This window comes from Sceloporus undulatus, chromosome 4, assembly GCF_019175285.1.
Source record: "Sceloporus undulatus isolate JIND9_A2432 ecotype Alabama chromosome 4, SceUnd_v1.1, whole genome shotgun sequence".
Lineage (NCBI taxonomy): Eukaryota > Metazoa > Chordata > Lepidosauria > Squamata > Phrynosomatidae > Sceloporus > Sceloporus undulatus.
In genome coordinates, this window is record NC_056525.1 from 205,922,989 (window position 1) to 205,945,215 (window position 22,227).

The window sequence follows — 22,227 nt, forward strand, 5'->3', positions numbered from 1 at the left end:
CAAGGTTACCACTGATTATTAAGAAAACAAAATAATGACCATGGATGATTTACATAACTTTTAAGTTTTCTATATGTTTAATCAGTCATCAATCAACATGGAGATTGTAGTAAGGATATCAGAAAAAGGCTAAGACTTGGAAAGTGACTGTGGGGGAACCTGATAACAGCCTCAGTATACTAACATATCATTGAATACCAATGATTTGTCCTTACCATTCTACTTCCAATTTCTACGAGGGTCATTCAACAAGTACTTAGCCTCACCGCCCGATGTCGCTGCTGTTACAAAAGAGTTTTACCATAGTGCAGTACATTCTTTTAGAAGCCTACTGTCAAAGTTTCAGTCAATTCCCTTCATTTGTTTTGTTTTGATAGCCTTTGGAAGCGAGCGTGTCGGTCGGTTTTACAAAAATGGAAAAAGAGCAATATCGTTCGGTGATTCGATTCTTGTTTTTGGAAGGGAAAACGCACAGCGAAATCAAAGAGCGCTTGGATGCTGTGTACGGTGACTCTTCTCCTTCGATGGCAACCGTCAAGAATTGGTTCAACGAGTTTGTTCGTGGCCGCATGTCGGTTTTTGATGAGCCACGCCCAGGTGCCTCGAAAATGGCTACTACGGAGGAAAACATAAAAAAAATCCATGATCTCGTGTTGGCAGACTGCCGATTGAAGGTTCGCGAGATAGCTGAGACTGTAGGCATCACAGAAGGAACGGTGCATCATATTGTACATGAAGAACTGGACATGAGAAAGCTGTCGGCGCGATGGGTGCTGTTCCACCATGACAACGCGCTGGCTCACACCTCCGCGGTCATGGCCAAGTTGGTCGAATTGGGCTACGAATTGCTGCCCCATCCACCGTATTCCCCAGATTTGGCCCCCTGTGACTTCTTTTTGTTTCCAAACTTGAAAAAGTCACTCGCCGGGAAAAGATTTGGGTCGAATGAGGAGATCATTGCCACCACGGAGGCCTGTTTTGCAGACCTCGGGAAAACGTATTTTTCGGACGGGTTGAAAAAGTTGGAGCATCGCTGGGCCAAGTGTATTGAGCTAAAAGGAGACTATGTTGAAAAATAAATTGCCACTTTTCCAAAATTTTCGTTTTTCTTTTGTAGGCTAAGTATTTATTGAATGACCCTCATATCTATGGTTGTGAAGACTGGACAATAAAAAACTGAACAGTGGGAGAATCAATTCATTTGAAATGTGGTGCCGGAGGAGAGTTCTTCAGATAACATGGACTGCCAAAATGACTAGAAAATGGGATCAAGAGTAAACCAATCCTCAACTTTCCCTAAATGTCAAAATGAGGCTGAGGCTATTGTACTTTGGCATTACTCATTAGAAAAGATAATAGTGCTTGGAAAAGTAGGAGGCAATAGGAAAGGAAGAAAACCTCATTCCAGGTGGAAAGAGACAATTAGGGAAGCTACAAACCTGAATTTACAAGACCTGAGCAGAGCTGTTGACAAAAGATTGTCTTGGAGTTCTCTCCTTCATAGGGTTGCCATAGATTGACCGACTTGATGCCAATTAACAACAATTTGGGGATGAATAAATAATTTCTCCTGGGTTATATCCTCCCTGTTGGAACATCTATGTGAGAATGGCACTGAGGGGATCCACTACTGTAACTGATATACAACATGTCTCTATTGTGTCCAAACCTATAAATGTTGTGTATTTTATATATGTAAATATTTTTAAGTTTAACTTGGGACTATGCTTTGTGTATATATACATATGCATATATGGCTTAAATATTATATATGACCCCATTTGTTTGTGCAAGTAATTTTGCTTGTTTTCCAGGTTCTCTGTTTTACTGGAAAACTCCAAATGGGTCTAACATAAGCTGTTGTTAACTGTGAATATTTGTTTAATGCTACACTTGCTTTTCTTTTCTTTTTTAATTTTCAGAAGATCTTGATGATTTAAGAATGGAAGGGGTAACCAGTGTCATTTCTTCTGGGAGCAAATTTAATCAAACACGAAGTACACATACCACTGAACCACAAGCCAAGGTCATATTGAACATCTGTGCAAGATGTGCCAGGTAAAGGAAAAATAGCCAGTCATTCTTGTAATTGTGTTTTTTAATCTTTCAAATCAATTTTATACATTCTTGTTCTAAAATTGGATAGTGTACAATGCACTGTCCCAAATGCCTTGCCAAAAAAAAAAAAAAAAATCCCTGACTTGCACTGCTATTTGTTAAAAATTAATTTAAGAAACTAAGAATTTGGATCAGTAGGATTTATGTAAGTGTTGGCTTGCTTTTCAACAACTGATTCAGTAGCTCTGTCCTGGTGAGGACTACCAATAGTATTCAGGCCAAAGAAACCACAGCTGCTGCCTTCGGTTTTGAGAAACAATGAGTACTATATCTGATGGAGAGACAAAGCTATCCTTTTTATTGTTATATTTCTTTGAGTTGACTCTGACTTATGGAGACCCTATTGCAGGATTTTTTTTCTTGACAAGGTGTATTCAGAGGAAGTTTGCCTTTGCCTTCTTTTGAAGCTGTGATACCGTGACTTGCCCAAAGTCTCCCAGTTTGTTTCCATGGGTAAACAGGAACTTGAGCCATGGTCTCCCAGAGTTCTAGTTCAACAATGAAACCAATACACCATGTAAGTTCCCAAAGTTATCCTTATTTAAGTAAAATATCAGGTAATACACATTCAGAACAGGGGTTAATAGACCTTTGGAAGCCATAGGATACCAAAATCTTACCCTTTCATTCCATTTGTTTGGCTCTCTGCCTGTTGACCTGATCTGGCATTGGAATAGGGTTGCTGTCAATGTGAAGAGGTGTAATGTGCCCAAAGACACTAACAAGGTAAACAGTTGTTACAAGTACATATAAGCTTTATATCACAACTTGGAACTGTTTCTGCCTCTAAATTTGATTAGTTATCTGCATTTCTGTGGCTTTTCAAAGATGATCCAGGGTCTGAATGGTCTCAGAAATGCACCTGTATAAAGAAAGATTTGGCTGCATGAGTGTCTACTTGGATTTCATACAGTTGCCTTAGAACACTTGATAATCCTAGCCCTTTTGAAGGGATATAATCAGTATGAAAGCTTTCTGGCTTTGGCAGTTGGTAGTTACTTTTTCCATCTAGAATATGAGAGCCAAAAAGTGAAGCAGCTAAATCACCCAAGGAGGCAATGAAAAAGCAAAATCATTGTTGAGAAGAGTTTTCAAGCGGCAGTTCTAGCCAAGCCAATTTTCTGAATGTGGTGAAGATTAGCCAGAAACTTATTTGAAGAAACACGTATACAAGTGGGTCCTTGATATCCAGGACCCCCACCCATGGATACCAAAATTTGTGGGTGCTCAGGTCCTATTATATGCAATAGGGTAGTAAAATGACGTCTCTTATATAAAATGGTAAAATCAAGGTTTGCTTTTGGAATTAAAAAAAAAAATTCAAGCCGTGGATAGTTGAATCTGTGGATGCAGAATCCGTGGATATGGAGGACTGACTCTATACCAGTTTTATCACCTTATGCTACATTCTGTTCTACAGCAAAGCTCCAGTGATTAGTTGTAACCAACAATAAACTTTGGTGGTACTAAGCCAAAATTTGGGCAACCTCCACTTTGGTTTTATGTCATAGCTATTCTCTTTGGGGAATGTTAATTGAGTATAACTTCCAGAAATACTCTCTAACCTTGCTTGTAAAGATGTAGTGTGGTGCTGTCATTTTCAAAGAAATTTGTCTTGCCTGCTTATGATTTAAACCCTACGATATGAACTAAGCTTTAGTTTTATGATCTACAAATATCAGGGTTACTACTTAAGCAGCTCTTGATTACACTGAAAGACTGTACTGTCAGTCTTTGATGAAGTCAGAAGGAACAATATGCTAATCCTTGTCCACTCAGGCATCCAAATACATAATATAATGTTACTGTTTGTGAGTGACAGAAAGCTCTATGTTTTGAAAAGGGAGTCTTGTCTGCCCTTGACTGTTCCCTCAGAACTGTGGTACATCACTTCTGAGGAAATTAGAATTTATTTTTTACAGTGCCTGAAGTGGGGAATGGGAAAGGCTACTGAAGTACAGAAAACCCATAAATCATAGTTATCAAATTAGAACTTGCTATGGTACAAAGATTTACTTACACTAAGAAGACAGAAATTGTGAGTAAATGCTCTATAATGCTTTTGTGTCATTCCCTATATGGAGCAAATATTGGGCTAATCCAAGCCTTCCAGCTGGCTGGTATACACTCCCTCCTGAAAGCACTTTCAGGACTACACTTTATAAGCAGTGTTCTGCCCTGTAGTCTGGTTACAGTTATGGAGGATACTACCAGCCTGTTTAGCTCACTATATGATCTAAACAGATATGAGGGACATTTGTTGGTGGAAAATAATACTGTGACGGAACTACATACTACTCACGTTATAATACAAGTGTCTTTAATCTATGAGAGGATGTTTTCATGTGCCGTAATCTAAGATTTAAACTATTAGTGTTAGAGTTTGAGTTTGAGTTTGAGGATCCCAGTCTGGAAAACAGATCACATCGAGTGTATTTACCTGTCCCTGAGGGCTAGAGACAGTCTGGGGATTCTGTTGGTCTACAGGCCACCCCGTGCACTAACAGACTCCCTGGGCGAGCTCACACAACTGGTCTCGGAACTGGTGTTGGAGTCCCCAAGACTTCTTGTCTTGGGAGACCTCAACATCCCTTTCGAGGCCAGTGAACTTCCAACAGGTGCTGCTCAGGAGTTCATGACTACCATGACAGCCATGGGCCTGTCTCAACTAGTCTCAGGGCCTACGCATTGCGCTGGTAATACCCTTGAAGTGATCTTTAGTACGGACATGGAGGTTCCGTGGGTAGAGATCTCAAACATCTCTCCTTATCATGGACGGATCATTTCTTGGTTGAGGCTCGAATCAAGGCTTCTACCTTAAGCTCCCCCGGGGGTGGCGGACCCATTAGGATGGTCCACCCTCGAAGGCTGATGGAACCCAAAAGGTTCCAAGAAGCCCTAGAGGGATATGCGACTGGTTCTGACGGCGATTCTGTTGATGCCCTGGCTAATATCTGGGATACCAACCTGTCCAGGGCTATACACAGTGTTGCTCCCAAGCGTCCTTACCAGCCTGCTCCTAATAAACAACCATGGTATACGGAAGATCTTAGAGTAAAGAAGCGGGCTGTGCAATGACTAGAGCGTAACTGGCGAAGACATCAGCGTTTATCTGACAGGACACTCCTTCGCTCTCATTTGAAGGCCTATGGAGTGGCAATAGGTGCAGCTAAGAATTCGTTCTATGCTGCACGTATTGCGTCCGCAGAGTCGCATCCAGAAGAGCTGTTCAGGGTTGTGAGGGAGCTGACTCAGCTCCCTCCCTCCCTGAGCCCTATTCTGGTACCTTCTAAAGCCTGCTGTGATGATTTTAATAACTTCTTTGCGGATAAAATCTCTCAGATCAGGGCTGATCTTGACACCAGTATTTATGCAGGTCTTGTAAGAGAGGCGTCCGAAGCGTCCGTGGCCCCAGTTATACTGGATCGCTTTGAGTTTGTTAGTACCGATGAAGTGGACAAGATCCTTCGAAGCGTTAGGAAGACGACGTGCTCTCTTGATCCCTGTCCCTCATGGTTGGCAACTCAGGGGGGAGATGCGGTGCTGACTATGTTGCACCGCATCATTAATACATCTCTAAGAGAGGGTCAGTTTCCATCTAAATTGAAAGTGGCAGTGGTTAAACCCTTGCTTAAGAAACCCTCCTTAGACCCCCTGATTCATAACAACTATCGGCCCATCTCGCTGCTACCTTTTTTGGGGAAAGTGATCGAGAGAGCAGTCGCCTTCCAGCTTCAATCGATCTTGGATGACACTGATTTTCTGGACCCATTTCAAACTGGCTTCCGGGCGGGCTATGGAGTTGAGACTGCCATGGTCGCCTTAGTTGATGACCTCCGTCTGAGCATGGACAGGGGAAGCGTGTCCCTGTTAGTGCTCTTGGGCATCTCGGCGGCTTTCGATACCATCGACCATGGTATCCTTCTGGAACGCCTGGGGGAGTTGGGTATTGGGGGCACTGCTTTGCAGTGGTTCCGGTCCTACCTCTCGGGTAGATTCCAGATGGTGGAGCTGGGGGACTGTCGCTCCGATAAGAGGGCACTTACATCAGGGAGCGATTTTATCCCCTATGCTTTTTAACATCTACATGAAACCGCTGGGAGAGATCATCCGGAGACACGGGGCGCGGTGTTATCAGTATGCTGATGACACCCAAATAATTTTCTCTGTGTCTCCGACTGATGCAGTAACTAAGGATGGCATCTCTCCTCTAGATGCCTGCTTGGCGTCGGTAATGGGCTGGATGAGGGAGAACAAACTCAGTGTGAATCCAGGGAAAACGGAAGTACTGGTGATAGGTCCCTCGGTTCCGGGTGGTGAGATTTGTCAGCCTGTCCTGAATGGGGTCACGCTCCCCTTGAGGGACTCGGTGCGCAGCTTGGGAGTACTCCTTGATTCGTCGCTTCATCTGACATCCTAGGTGGACGCGACGGTCAGGAGTGCTTGTTATCAGCTTCGGCTGATACGCCAGCTGCGCGCCTACCTGGGTCGTCGGGACCTTGAAACTGTTGTACATGCTTTGGTAACCTCTCGATTGGACTTCTGCAATGCACTCTACATGGGGCAACCCTTGTACCAAACCCGGAAGCTTCAATTGGTGCAGAATATGGCAGCCAGACTGGTCGCTGGTAGTTCCAGGACAGACCACATAACACCTATTTTAAAAGATCTCCACTGGCTACCCATTCGCTTCCGAGCTCAATACAAGGTGTTGGTTTTGACCTATAAAGCCCTAAATGGCTTGGGCCCAGGGTACTTGGAGGACCGTCTCTCCCCATATAATCCGCCCCGCACACTCAGAACATCTGGGACCAATTTGTTAGAGGTCCCTAAATCCCATTTGGTGAGGACCTCACAGAGGGCTTTCACTATCGCCGCCCCCTCATTGTGGAATAAGCTCCCTGCAGAGCTCCGTTCCTCTGCATCTTTAGTTTCTTTTAAGAAACAATTAAAAACACATCTATTCCAGTTGGCTTTTTCATCTTAGGTCATAATGTTTTTTCTCTGCTCCTTGTTCTCTGTTTTTCGACCCCGGATTAGTGCAATATATTGTCTTTTTCTTGCCCCTAGTGAATTGTGATTTGTATAGATTCCCGTTCCTACCCTTAGTAATGATGTTTTTAAACTTTTTATATTGTGATGCTTTACCTGTATTTTATTGTTTCTTGTCTTGTAAGCCGCCTTGATCATGCAATTGGAAAGGCGGGATATAAATAAAAATTATATATATATATATATATATCCATAAATCTAATTATCCATCCATCCATCCATCCATCCTTTTTTGGGGGAAATATTTATACCCCCAATTAAGTGATTATAGAAAGTTTAAAATAAAATGGAACAGAAAAGAATTAGTCTGAAGGCACAAACAGTATATACAAGCCCCCCCTCAACATTCTTCCAGCTGACGCTCTGTTGGTGAATCTTGGGGATTCAGCAGCTCTCCGAGAAAAAGGAATCTCTGGCCTAGTAGTGATTACCAAAACCACCAGATATTTATTCCTTTCATTGATACTATTCATATTTGTGGTGACAGAAGAGATCCAGTAAGAGGAAAAGATCTTTAATAGGTCTACCTCAGTCCACAGATGTATCAGCTAATCAGTTACTGGTCAGTCTCTGGTTTCAAGAAACAGGTCTTGCTGGAAATGAGAGCTTAGATGGCTCCTTCTTACACACATCTTCTATTGAAGCCACTACTCTGTAGGCTGTCATTGTCACCACTGAACTGCTAGAATGTGCCCAAACATGCTTTTGCCAAGTCATAGCTTTGATAAATGCACCTTTTCAACCATTTGAACAGGTTTTTTAAAGCTGCTCTTTGGCACATTGATCTCAGATTGAATGATATGAACAGTGCTGTTCTCCTAAACCATTTTTGTTCTTTTCAAATAGATTTTTACTGTTGTTTTTTTTTTTTGACATCCAATGAATGCCACTTTAATTCCAGAAGATGTTTTGGATTTGGACAAAATGTAGGCAAATCTAACACTTGACTACCTACTGTGACCAACAATGATTTAGGCCTGAAATTTGAATTAAAAGACAATTTAGCTTCCTCAAATCTACAAAAAATTGGGTTTACTAAAAGCCAAGCCAACTCCGAGACTCGATGTGCTGATGTAATAGCCACCAAAAAGAGCACTTTGAATGACAAACACCATAAAGATGTGTCTTAAAGGCTCAGATTGACTCCTTGTTATTTAGTATCAAAATTAAGTCCCCAAAAGGAAATCTGTGGTGTTGATGGAGCACTTAAAGTTGCACCTCTTAAAAATCTCTATATGGGAATGTGAAGATAATAGATTTCTAAATTCTGATAAAACTGATGACAAGGCTGATAGTTGTCTCTTTAGAGCAGTGATTCCCAACCTGTGGGTCGGGACCCCTTTTTGGGTTGAATGACCCTTTCACAGGGATTGCCTAAGACCATTGGAAAACACATATTTGCATGTAGCAATGAAAATAATTTTATGGTTGGGGGTCACCACAACATGAGGAACTGTATTAAAGGATCACGGCATTAGGAAGGTTGGGAACCACTGCTTTAGAGTATTTCATCTTAAACCTTTTCTCACACCATCCTGTAAGAAAGCCAATACATCTTCCACTGATACCTTTTCCAACATCACTGAATGCTCTGCACAACATTTCACAAATGTATTCTGAGTGTTCTCATATATACAGTGGGTTGATTTCCTTCTTGACTGTAAAATAGTGTCCATTACAGAGCATGAATGGCCCTGACAATCTGTAACTGCTGTTGCTTATACATTAGTTTCATTTTAAAAAATACATATGTGCCTCATAAATATTACAGAGTTAAAAAGCCTATGGCCCTTCATATGTTTATAGATTTCAGTTCCCTCAGCTCTCACCATTGACAGTACTGGGTATAACTGATGGGAGTTGAAGTCCAACAATATTTAGAGAGCAATACATTCCCTGAACTTGTTTTATTGAAGTCCTTCTGGTTAAAAAAAAATGGAGGAAGTCATAAGATGAATGGAGTAAAAGAAGGAAATCTTCTTCTGTGTAAAAATGTCCCATTGAATTACATGGGATATATTTCTGACTAAACAAACATAGGCTTTCTCTGCATGGCCTCAGTCCTAAGTGTACAAAAAAAGTCCCTGAACTTAAGTGAGCACATTTCTTAGAAAATATAGTGAAGGGAGATTATAAAGCTGCTTTAAAAAGCAAAGTTACACAGAGTTTAACTCCTGTTGGTTTCAGTCATGCTTACTGTTCGTTGAATTGTGCCTAGATGAAAAATGTGTACAATAAACCAAGAACTACTATCGTTTTGAATCCCATGCTGTTAAATCAATTTCATGGTGAACTCCCTGTGAATTTTCCCTTTTGAAAGAAAAGGCTAAGTCTTATTATTTCCAAAATCCTAGCTTTGTCATGGGAAACAAACAACATAAGACAGGAGATTTATGTTGCAGCTTAACCAAAATCTCATGGGGCATAGAATTTCCCTAGCTGACCAGATTTTCCCACTGAGTAAATCCAGAAACAGCACATGGAGGAGGGGGGGGGGAGCTGATGTGATAATCAAAACATTCCCTGTTATAAGGAATTATAGAGCCTGTCACAATGAAGTGCTCTCTGTGTGTGTGAGAGAAGGAAAACTGAAGTCTTAATTGTCCTTCCACTACATAATCTATTTAAAAATTATACATTCCTGCTAGGTTGACTGAACATTGTTTTAGTACTTTAAAAGACAAATGTCTGCAAGCATTTTCTGTTTGCTTTGATAAATGTAATTACTTCTAAAGCAAAAAGCCAAGAACCCTGTATAGCTATTTTTCTCTCTCTTGAAGGCTCAGTATTCGGTGGCTTTATCATTTTACAGCCACTAGCCCAGAAAGTACCAGTAGCAGTAGACTGGTTTAATAGTAATTAGTTGTTTATGGGATATAATTTCAAATGCCTTTGTACAAGGTAACAGTATGTAGTATTCTATTCACAGCTAAAATCCACATATCATGTCACAATAAAAGAGCACTGAGTAAAATAACAGAATTTTGTTTGAAACAAAAATATAAATTTTAAAGTAGATATACTTAAGTGAACAAAGCCTATGCCAAAGAAGCCCCTTTTTACTATGGCTTTTACACTTGCCCAGCCACCTATTGCTACTTGTCCTCTGGTTAGGTAGATGTGTTTTAGCAGCATCAGCATTTGGAAGATGGTGAACCAGGACTGAAGAAACACAGATTTTCAGCAACAGTACAATAAAGCTTGAGCTAGGTAAGGATAGGATTCCACTCTAGCCAACCCTACTGTAGTTGTGTATGCCTGTCTACAACAGACAAGAAACAACCCCCAGAATCCTTTACTGAGCAAATATGGAAAAAAAAACAGAGGGAGAAAAGGAGAGCAGATATACCTTTTTCACCATGTTAAAGCATGTTAAAGTTTGGCCACTGAAATGACAATTGTAAGGAAAGTGAAGGCTGATGAAAGAAAAAGCTATCCTTGGGTGCATTTTGGAAGAAGCCTTCAAATTGTCTCTAGAGGGCTCTAAATGTTTCCATACATTTATGCAAGATGGACAACACAGGCCATTAACTCCAGGCTGGAATCTGCCAGTCCGGATGCTGAACTGGCAGTCCAATCCCAATGCCAGCCCAAAGGGGCTTTAATCCAGTCTAAAAAGATGGGCTGTTTGGTGGAAACCCCATGAAAACTCTGAGGTGACAGCTGGCTGACCACATGGCCAAACATGGCCTGGCACACCTCTTACTTGCCGTTGCCATTGTGTCCACTCTGAAGCTCCCGCTGAGGCCTGTGACATCAGAAGGGGGTGCATAGTGACATGGATGTAGCCAAGCACCCTGTTTTCACCCTTATGTCCCATAACAGAGGCCTTTTGACAGATGCAATAGTGCCAGCAGGTAAGGGGCATGTGGCACTGGCAGCAGCAGTGGCGGATCTATGGTGCAGCAGCAGGCAAGTGTGTGAACACCCATCCATCACTGCTCTCGCCAAGGGATTGACCTGGATAGAAACTGCTTGCAGGATTCCATGAAGGGTTTGTCTGTGTTATCTTGCCCATCTGTTTTGGCCTAAGGATAAAGATTATTCAGGAAACTATTACAAATAGAATTGAATTTTAAAAACATTATTGTTACAAATGTGCTACAAGGGCCCGGCCTATAATAAATATGTGAACTGTAAGGAACCTCTTTGCCTTTGCCAATTATGAGGAGTGGGTTGGATGGACACAATTAAACACAAAAACATTCAAGATCAGTCTGGTAGAACCAGTGAGAACCAGTGCTGTAGTATGATATTCATGGTCACCTTCATACCACCTTTATCACCTTCATACCATGATGATGATGATGATGATGATGATGATGATGATGATGATGATGATAATAATAATAATGGCCTGTTACAGACTGCCAAAATAAAGCTGCTTCGGGTCTCTTTGGAGGTATGCTATTTAAATGATGCATGCATCCTAAGAATCCGGAAGCTGCACCAAAGCTGCACGCCAGTGCTTAGGAATGGAGTGTGGCTTTGACGCAACCACCGGACTCTTCGGACCCATGCATCATTTAAATAGCATACCTCCAAAGAGACCCGAAGCAGCTTTATTTTGGCAGTCTGTAACAGGCCAATAATAATAGGATGCGTTCTCAGGTTAGGATTTAGTAATGTATGGAATAAATTGTGGCCAATTGCATGTGTGAGATAATGGCTTCAAGCAAGAAGCAGATAATAGCTGTAGAATAGCATAATTCCTCATTTTATAAAAGCTCTAGATAATTATGGCTCTTCATGGATTCTCAGATCCTGGGAAAATGTATTTCCACTTTTTTGTGCTTTTGGGAAATAAGTACATTGTGTGCCAATTTAAATGCATAGGTTATCCATGTTCATAAATTTTGAAAATGCAAAAAGCACATATAAATGGTTATTTCGGGATTCCCAATGTACAATTTATTTGCTTAGATAGGAAAGAATCTGTATAGATCCTATGATACAGAATTTTGATGCAAAGCTGATAGCATGGGTACTCTTCAGTTTTCAATTAAAATTGAGAATATGGCTGGCAAAACCTTTCATTTGCACAAATAAGTACATGATTAACCTTACTGTCTTGGGAATATTCCAAGCTCATTCATACAATGAAATTGAGAATAATACACTTTTGAATAATTTATGTTTTTACTAAAGAGTACAGAAGAGACGAAATGAGACAAATTTGGAGATAAGGCATTTTGTTTGCACAGTGGAAACAGTGCTGCTTCAATTTTCAGTAGCTTGTTTCAGAATCTGACCCTATTAAACTGGAAACTATAATAACACAAAAAGGACTTTTCCTTGCTACTGTTATATAACCTTCTATATTGTACCTTACAGTTGGTGAACAGCACACTGGTGGACTTGTTACAAACCTGGAGACAAATTACAAAAGTTTGTTATTTCCAAAGAGGGTGCCTGGTGGTTTTCTCATAGGCAATTGATTGGCCATTATACAAACAGAATGCTGACCTGTGTCTAATGCAGTGTGGACTTCATGCTCAAAGTAAAGAGTGGATAACCAAATACTCAGGGTGTTCCCACACTGCAGAAGTAAGTGACACCACTTTAACTTCCATGACTGTATCCTACAGAATCCTGAAATGTGTAGTTTGGCAAGGCTCCAGATCTCTGACGGACAAAGCTGAATTCTTTACCAAACTACAAATCCCAGGATTCCACAGGATGGAGCCATGACAGTTAAAGTGGTGGCAAACTGATATATTTCTGCAATGTGGAAGAGCTGTTAGTTCTGTCCACAAGTGTCCGGGAAAGCAGCCAAAGGGCTGATAAGGCAGCTAGTTCTCAAACAAACAAACCCCCTCCCAGCACAGCAAAGTCAGTGTAAGCTACACAGTCCTGGAGATTCACAGTAGTTCTACCAAAAGGGATTACCAAGAGGATTGTCAGACGGTCCGAGGTTCAGGGTAACAGATAGGCAGGTCGATAAGGCAGTCCAACGTCAAGGTTTCCAGGTAGTCAAGACAAGAAGCCAAAGAAGCCAGAGACAGAGTCTTTCCTCTAAAAGAGTCAGATATCCACTGGCAAAGAACCACACGTGCTCCAGGTGCTTAAGAAGGCAAGGAGCCGGCCTTCAGCCGTGTCTGATTACGAACACGCTTCTGATAAAGCCTCCGATATCTTCGAAGGCCCTCTCTTTCTGCTCGACGCTCCTTGAAGGTAGGCACACTGCCCCGATCCTCTTCCATGTCCACAGCCTCGGCACCGGGCAAACTTGACTGCTGAACCTCTGGAGGGGCCACGGACTCTGCTCCAGCAGAACTAGGGCCAGCCTCTGGCTCCTCCATTACAGGTTCAAGCCCCAGGGGCTCTGGCTCCTCCATTACAGGTTCAGGTCCCAGGGGCTCTAGCTCATCCTCTGAGTCCTCCAAGCCGTCCTCCAGGCTGGGCATGACAACAAGTATGCAAAGCAGCTTTTAGTTCAGGTACTATAGTTTAATAAAAATTAGGCCCCATATAGATAGGCCAAAATAAAGCTGCTTCTGGTCACTTTGGAGGTATGCTGTTTAAATGATGCATGCGTATTAAGAGTCTGGAAGCAGCGCCAAAGCCACAATCCAATCCTAAGGACTGGAGCATGGCTTTGGCACAACTTCTGAACTCTTAGGACACATGCATCATTTAAACAGCATACCTCTAAAGTGACCCGAAGCAGCTTTATTTTGGCCTGTCTGTAGGGGGCCTTAGTGAATGTTCCATGGTGAGTTTCTTCAAAAATAAGTGACTTGTTCTGAAGAACTTTTCATCTGTTCAATGCCATATACATTCCAAAACCAGTTATCATGTTAATTTTTTTTAAAAAAAAACACCAGTTGAGATGATTTATTTATTTATTTATTTATTACCCACTGCTCCCCATGGATCAAGGCAGGGGATGACAACAGTTAACAAACATCATTTAAAACGCATTCATTCAAAAAGATAAATAAGATATGCACATATTAAAACAATCCACATTTCAAATCCATAAGCTGAAATTCACAGTTTTAAAATCACCTGTAAAAATGGATAAGATTAAAAAAATAAAGTGCCCAAGAAAAGATAAAAAGTAGAACTTTATAGGTAAGTGGCATGATGTGTGTATGTACGCAAAAGTTATTTCTACCTTTTCTTTATTTGAGACATTTCTTGGTTTTATATATAATAAATTCAAGCATAAAAGTCTGGAACATGCAGCTTAAAGCACACCAATATATTCCCCATTAAACCCCAAGTATTATGGGGCTTCTCTTTGGGAGTTCCTCTCCACTCTGATAGAAATACTGGAAGAATCTTATCTTTATTCAGTCATACTTATAGTTGGGGACTTTAATGTAAAATTAGGTTACAGACTGGAATAGAAAACTTTTCCCCCAGAAGATCTAGGAGTACACTTATTTTTTTTATTTTTTTAAATAAAATTTTATTTACATTAAAAAAGATCTGATATAATGTTCCAATATAACAAAAGCAGGAAAATAAAAACACAAAATGAGGAAAAATAAACATATTAGTTGTACATTTAAGTCCACTTTTAATTTGACCTAGAAATATTACAGTCACCTCTCCGTTTTCACAGGGGATCCATTCCGGACACCCCACCCTCCCACCCCGTGAAAATGAAAAAATGCCAATATTTAAGCTTATTGGTTGAATGGTGGTTCATGCCCCATTTCATCCCCCTTCATTTGCTGCCTGTGAATAGGCGAGAAAAGTGGACTCCAAGTCTGCAAAAATGGAGGGGTGACTGTATTGCATTAATTACAAACTTATATCAATTTTCACATTTTTCGAGTGATTGGTAACTTAGTAATGGGTTGTATTTTGGAGAAGTGAAATTAGTTAGGCTGAATAATTCTTTTAGCATTCAATAGATCTCTTGTACTACATCTGAAATGGTATTTAATCCTAAAAAGGTTAGAGTCAGTCATATTAAGCATATATGGAGGCCTAAATATTTTAATAGTAGCAGCCAGATTTCAACTTTATAAAAGGGATCACTAAATCATAGACAAAGGTATTTTTCTTTTTTTAAAAGAAAATTAATGAAAAATTAATATTTTAAAACTTCAGTATAATGCAAAAAATACCATTTTCTCAATTAGGGAAATCAAGGGCTGCTTTACCAAACAGGGTTCTTGCATATGATATGGCTTTTCCTGGACATTTATTTTGTATTAAAATGTTGTCATTACAGACCATAAGGATATCTTAACACCAAGAATCCAGAATAGGATGCAAGTGGTAAGGACCATGGACAGCTCACTGCTGCAGCTGTTTTCCCAGTCAAGCTACACACAGTTCAAAGAAACGAGCAGAATACCTACAGTGTTACTCCACTAGTTATGAAGTTGTGTAGCACTCAGGGGAAAGCCGATTGGGCTTAAGGTAGAGTTGGGATCTGCCCCACAGCTTTCCTTCTAAGCCCTGCCCCGTCTCCTTAGCCCCACACCACACTGTTTCTGCCACTGTTTCCCACATCGTGCCAGGAGAGTGCTGTGGTTTCACTTTTCCAAAGCCTACAGGTGCACCTGCAAAGTGGGGGATATGGGGTCTACTGAGGGAGAGGAAGAAATTATTAATGCACCCCATTTCTTTTTTCACCTTCATTTCATCAATTAGTGTGTTCCCTTTTGCCTGTTTTGGTGCAATATTTGGTATTATCTGCAAACTATATGTCATTATATTTTTCCTGGTATTCAGGTCAGGCTGAATGACCTGACCAGCATCTTTATCTTATCTCTTCTTCTCCTTTTCTCTCTCTCTCTCTCTCTCTCCCTCCCCCTCTTTGAAGAGTGGGACAGTGTTCGCTCATTTCCAGTTTTCTGCCATCTCACCTCCCCTAAAAACAAACAAATAAAACCTGATTGCAGATGGTTCAGAGCATATGTTAGAAAGTTCTTTCAATACTCTGGGATGCAGTTCATGGCCTTGCAGATGTGAACCCATTTAGGTTAACTAAGGCCCATTACAGATGGGCCTTTGCTCCGCCCCCAGTACATACTAGGGGTTGCCCAAGGATGCAGTGTCCAATCAGGCCTCACCCCTAGTACGTACTGGGGACATAAAAATGGTGGTGCCCTATACACATGGGTGCTTCCATTTTGACGTGACAGACGCTTAGCGTCCGCACGTCGTGGCACAGTTTTGACGCCGCAAGTGCACCATTGGTGCCTTGTGGCATCACAACTGCGATGCAAGAAGAACCCACTTTTTGTGGGTTCTTTTTGCTGCGCGGGGGAGCCACGCAGTTTGCCCGCTGCGGCTCCTTGGCGCAGCAAACATGGGCACCGGCAGAGCTCCCTTTTTGGGCGCTCTGTAAAGTACCTAGATGATTCCTGATTGACTCCTTATCAATCTTGATTTGCAATCTGGATCATTGTCTGGATCTGATGATGCATGGAAGCACAAAGTTCTTTTTTGGGGGAAAAACTTCAGCAAAACATACTGAGCAGTGCTGTCTTTTTGTTGTGATCTGTTACTATCTTGCCATTCTTGCTGACCAGTGTCCCCCCATCACTGTCTTGCTTGAAACATATTTTTAGAACCCCCCCTTAGTTGCTTCCTACTTCCTTAGCCAGTCTAATAATATAATAATAAATAATATTTTTTTATTTATATACCGCCCTGTGGCGAACCAATCCGGGCGGTTTACAACATTAAAATAACATACAGCATAAAAACAATATATTTCCCTCCCCCCTTAAAAAGTTATTAAACAACATATCTAATTTAAAACCACAATAACTATTTAAAATAACAATAAATTAAACAAAAATAATACCAACCAACAAACCACTGCAACTTCAGTTCTAAAGAAAAGGGGGCTTTGGAGACATTACTGAGGAGGGGAGAGATCCTGAGATCTCAGTTCATTTTGACCTTTAGCTTTGCTTACACTATTCCTGTGAGCTTGGGCTGCATATCGATATTCTTTGGTAATTCATTTGTCTTTCTATGCTTTAAACATGCTCTTTTTTCCTTTTCATTTCCTTCTTGAGTTTACTGTGCAGCCACTTTGGTTTTCCCAGGTTGTTTCCTATTTTTCTCCTTCCTTGGAATTGTTTATGGGGGAGGGGGGGAACAAGAAGAAGTGGGAGAAAAAAATGGGGATTGGCATTTACAATTGGATAATGTAGTATGGTCTCAGGCTCCTATTTCTAAAGTGCTGCAGGACCTTTAAAAAGTCATTACTATACCTTAAACCAGCATCTCTCAGTCTGATGCCCTCTAGATGTGATGCATGGCATCTCCCATTAGCTCCAGTTAGCATGGTTTCTGGTTAGGCTCATGGAAGATCCAAAATTAACCAGAGGGCACAAAGGTGGCAGTTTGCTTTGAATGCACATTCTTTTATATTGTGATAATTTGTTATAGAATATGTAAGTTACTTCATGGGACCTTCAGGGTGTAATGAGTCATCTCTTACAGTTAATAGCATGTTCTTGCTATTAAAAGGTATCAGAAGAATGAAAATGATGAGATTCTATCAGAAAGGAGAAAATGTAAAATAGAGTTAATTGCACTAAATATTATTTTTCTTTGAAGTGTTGTACCATGTTTTAACCATTTCTTGGGAGTGTCTGCAGAATGTAATAAAAAGAGGCTTTTTAGAGTACTGTTTAGAGATGATGTCAACCAAAAACACACTTGCAATAAAATAGAAAAACAGAGTGTAGGTCTATAAAATAAATAATAATACATTTTTTTATTTTTATACCGCCCTTCCAAAGATCAGGGCGGTTAACAACAAGCTAAAAACATTACAAAGTACAATATAAACAATACATCACAATAGTACACAGGTAAAAAAGCAAATAAAACCCCGTTAGCCAATCTTCTTGCCAACAAAGAGGAAGGGAGACCTCTTAGATCTTCAATCGGGGAATGCAGCATGGAATAGGAAGGTTTTTAAATCCCTTCTGAATTGAGCCAGGGAGGTGGCCGAGCGGAGCTCTATGGGCAGCGTGTTCCAAAGGGTTGGGGCGGCGATGGAATATGACTTCCTCATAGTAGAGGTAAGCCTAGCCCCTGGAACCCTCAGTAATTGCTGCCCAGATGTTCTGAGGGTGCGGGGCGGAATGTACGGGGAGAGGCGGTCCTTCAGGTATCCTGGGCCCAAGCCATTTAGGGCTTTATAGGTGATTACCAACACCTTATATTGCGCCCGGAAGCGAATAGGCAGCCAATGCAGGTCTTTCAGCACCGGTGTAATGTGGCTGGCCCTGGGAGTACCAGTGATCAGCCTGGCTGCCATATTCTGTACCATCTGTAGCTTCCGGGTTTGGTATAAGGGTTGCCCCATGTAGAGTGCATTGCAGAAATCCAATCTCGAGGTTACCAGAGCATGTACCACGGTTTCAAGGTCCCTCTGGGCCAGGTATGGGCGCAGCTGGCAAATAAGCCGAAGCTGATAACAGGTGCTCTTGACCGTCGCATTCACCTGAGCAGTCAGGTGAAGCGACGAGTCAAGAAGCACCCCCAGACTGCGCACGGAGTCCTTCACGGGAAGCGTGATCCCGTTCAGGACAGGTGGAATCACCGCCATTCCTGGACCAGGGGAACCTATCACGAGTACCTCCGTTTTCTCTGGATTCAGTCTGAGTCGGTTTTCCCTCATCCAGCCCATTACCGACTCCAGACAGGTCACGATAGGAGAGACGCCATCCTCAGTCACTGCATCAGTCGGAGACATAGAGAAAATTATTTGGGTATCATCAGCGTACTGATAACCCCACGCCCCATGTCTCCGGATGATCTCTCCCAGCGGTTTCATGTAAATGTTAAATAGCATGGGAGACAGAATGGCTCCCTGAGGGACCCCAGTTTTAAGGGCCCTCTCATCGGAGCACACATCTCCCAGCTGCACCATCTGGGACCTCCCGGAGAGGTAGGACCGGAACCACTGGAGCGCAGTGCCCCCGATTCCCACCTCTGCCAGGCGCCCCAGAAGGATACCATGGTCTATGGTATCGAAAGCCGCTGAGATGTCCAAGAGCACCAACAGGGACACGCTTCCCCTGTCGATGCCTTATTGCATTTACTTCCTGCCCTTCTTTCAAGGAAATCCAAGTGATGTGCAGAGTTTTCTTTTTCCTGCTTGGATAGTAGAAGTGAGCCATAAGAGAAGAGGAGAGGAGAGGAGTACTTAGATTCTAAGAATGTGAGAAGAGGATAGAGGTTCTAGCATCCCCCTTTCATGTATTTTACAATTAGAGTTGCCTACCCATTTAAAAATATTAATAAGCCAGAAATGTTTCACATGTCTGCCATAGTTCTAGTCTGTATGTCAACCTTCTTTCTATAATGTCCTCTTTAATCCTCTTTGGGCCCTTACCCTTTCTGCACATTTACACTAGCAGTTGTGCACCAGAGTTGTATGCTGCTGTTCTGGATTCCATTGCAATGTGATGCATTGCTCTGGAGTTCACCTTTGTCTTCTTGTACCCTAAATAATGTCTCATGGAAGCACCATACTAGGCCTTTTCTCCAGCAATGATAACCAGATGCCCAGTGTAGCTGAAAAGGCCAGTATGTCATCAGAACAAGGTTCTGATGGATCCCTTTGTATATGTGCTTGGAGGTGACGGTGCCTTCTGATCTGGGGTGTGTATATCTTACCTACCATTTTAGTTTGAGATGCACCCCTGCTTGTACCGTGTGCAACCCTTGTCTGAAGACTAGCATCTGATGTACTCTCCTAGTCCTGTTGTACAGTAGAAGATTACGCTATTGTCCTAATAAGTGTGTCCATGGCCTTCCCCATTAGAGTCAGTGATGAAAAGCATCCCCTGTCTTTTTCCCCCACTCATTTTGTCACACAAAATTTGGGGCAGCAGGCAGAATCCCCCTGCAATGGGTGAGGATTATGTACATAGCAGCATCATGTGCATGATTCATTACTGAATATATGAGGGAAGGGTTTTGCCTCAGGGGTCCCATTGTAAATCAACACAGGAGAAAGAAGAGAGTAAGTAGAGGGAACAAGTGCTAGCGATTAGTAGAAAAGAATATGTAATTCATTTTAGTTTTCTCTGTATAATCTGAAATACACCAGGACAGAAGCACTCAAGGGAAGTGTCAAAGGTTTCTCATGAAAGGTGAGTTTTGAGGGAAGGAAGTAAGAAAGGTGACAGCATGGCATTGTGGTTTGAGGACTGGACTCTGGAGACCAGAATTCAAACCCTGGCTCAGCCACGGAAACCCACTGTATGACCTTGTGCAAGTCACACACTGTCAGCCTCAGAAAAATGCATTATAAATTTGGCTTAGGATTGCCATACACCAGAAATTATTGAAGACACACAACAACAAGAGAGGTGAAATCACATATTTCACACTCTACTGGGCAGCAGTGCAGAAAGGATGCAGTTTTGAGAGAACATGAGACCTTTGGACAGAGTTAGTTGGGCAGCAAATTACAGGCTTGGGATTTTATTTATTGGGATATATCAGAATAAAAGGGTGGGGGAATAAAGAAAAACAAAGCCATCAAAAGGTTTGAATGATAAGGAACTTGTGTTAGCTGTGAGAATGGTCAGGAAGCCAATGAATGTATATGAGGAGGGACATGATACGGCTGGAGCAATTGGAGAGGTGGTGGTTTTGGCAACAGAATATTAAGATAGATCTGGTGAGGTGAGGTAAAGGAAGAACAGAGAGAAGATAACTGTAGTAAAGTTGAAAGATGTCCAAAGGGCTGGCCCAAATTCTTTCTGAGTGATAACAACAACAACAACAACAACAACAACAACAAGGACATGATATGACTGGAGCAATTGGAGAGTTGGTGGTTTTTTTCTGGTGAGGTGAGGTAAAGGAAGGAGCAAGGAAGAGTGTTGAGGAGAGAGCTCTATAGGATTCTATAGGATGTTGCCATGATGGTGGTAGTGTGGTGTGTTTCTCAAGCGACCCGTCATGGGGTTTTCTTGGCAAAATTTGTTCAGAGGAGGTTTGCCATTGCCTTCCCCTGAGACTGAGAGCATGTGACTTGCCTAGTGGGTTTCATGGCTGAGCTGGGAATCGTACCGTGGCCTACAGAGTTATACTCTGACACTCAAACCACTATGCCATGCTGGCTCACATGTGGTGAATGTAAAATCATAGTACTTTAACTATATAGTGTGAAAGGACCCATGGAGGAATGCATGCTGCCCACTGTTGCTTTATGGACTTGCAGAATCCCCCATTCTGCATGGCAATGGGATATTTTGGCAGTTGTAGTCCAAAAAAGTCACTATTCCAGGTTCTGGACTCATGTCATTTATGTCCCCTTCCATTTCCTGTAAGGAAGGTGGAAAAAACTGAGACATTATTGTCTTTGATAATCATTCATTTTTTTACATTACTGCAGTTACTGCCAAGCAACTGATCACTGTAGAGGGGAGGCCACCTATGAGCTTGGATGTTTTTTCAACATGTCATCAATACATCATACTTCTCAAAGGCTATAGTTTTCATTTGTAATTATCTGATATATTTATAGCAAATGTAACTATTTCAGAAAAGACAGGGTACCGAAAGTATTCTCACACTTCTAATATTTTTATAATTTGACTTTCTAGAAACAAGAAGTAACAGGTTTGCTATCATTTTGCTCACTGTATTACTTACTGAAGCTTAGAAAATGCTGTGTTTGTTCACACGGCTGTGAACAGTTTTTTCAGAATCATGAATAAGAATTCTGTTTTAAAGTTATTTTATTTTTTCCACATGGCCTGCACATTTGCTATTTTCACATATAGAAAGCCCTCTGTTCCTCAAAAAAATCCTGCAGAGATTTCAGTCTACAACCCTACCAAACATTTAGCAATAAACAAATATCTTGCAATATTCTCTTCAGTCAGTTTGCAAAACCTATCACCCTCGAGATGATGCTGGATTCCAACTTCCATCAGCTCCAGGGTTGATGGGAACTATAGTTAAGCAACAACTGGGAAACTATAGGTTCTCAAGCTCAGCTGTGAAATGATGCATGAGCAAATCAGCTTTGTTACAGTGAAGTGCAATGAAGTTAGGAAATCATTAATATGGCATTAAGAAGCTGATATGCTCAGGGAAAAG

At 41.5% G+C, this 22,227-nt stretch overlaps 1 protein-coding gene across 1 annotated transcript in view; it reads left to right on the top strand.

The window, feature by feature from the left end:
- Positions 1-22,227, top strand: part of C4H8orf34 (chromosome 4 C8orf34 homolog) — a 126,311-nt gene that overhangs the window by 66,528 nt on the left and 37,556 nt on the right. Inside the window, exon 6 of the mRNA XM_042464446.1 lies at positions 1,923-2,058. Coding sequence (XP_042320380.1) covers positions 1,923-2,058 — 136 coding nt within the window. The remainder of the gene's footprint in view (positions 1-1,922; positions 2,059-22,227) is intronic.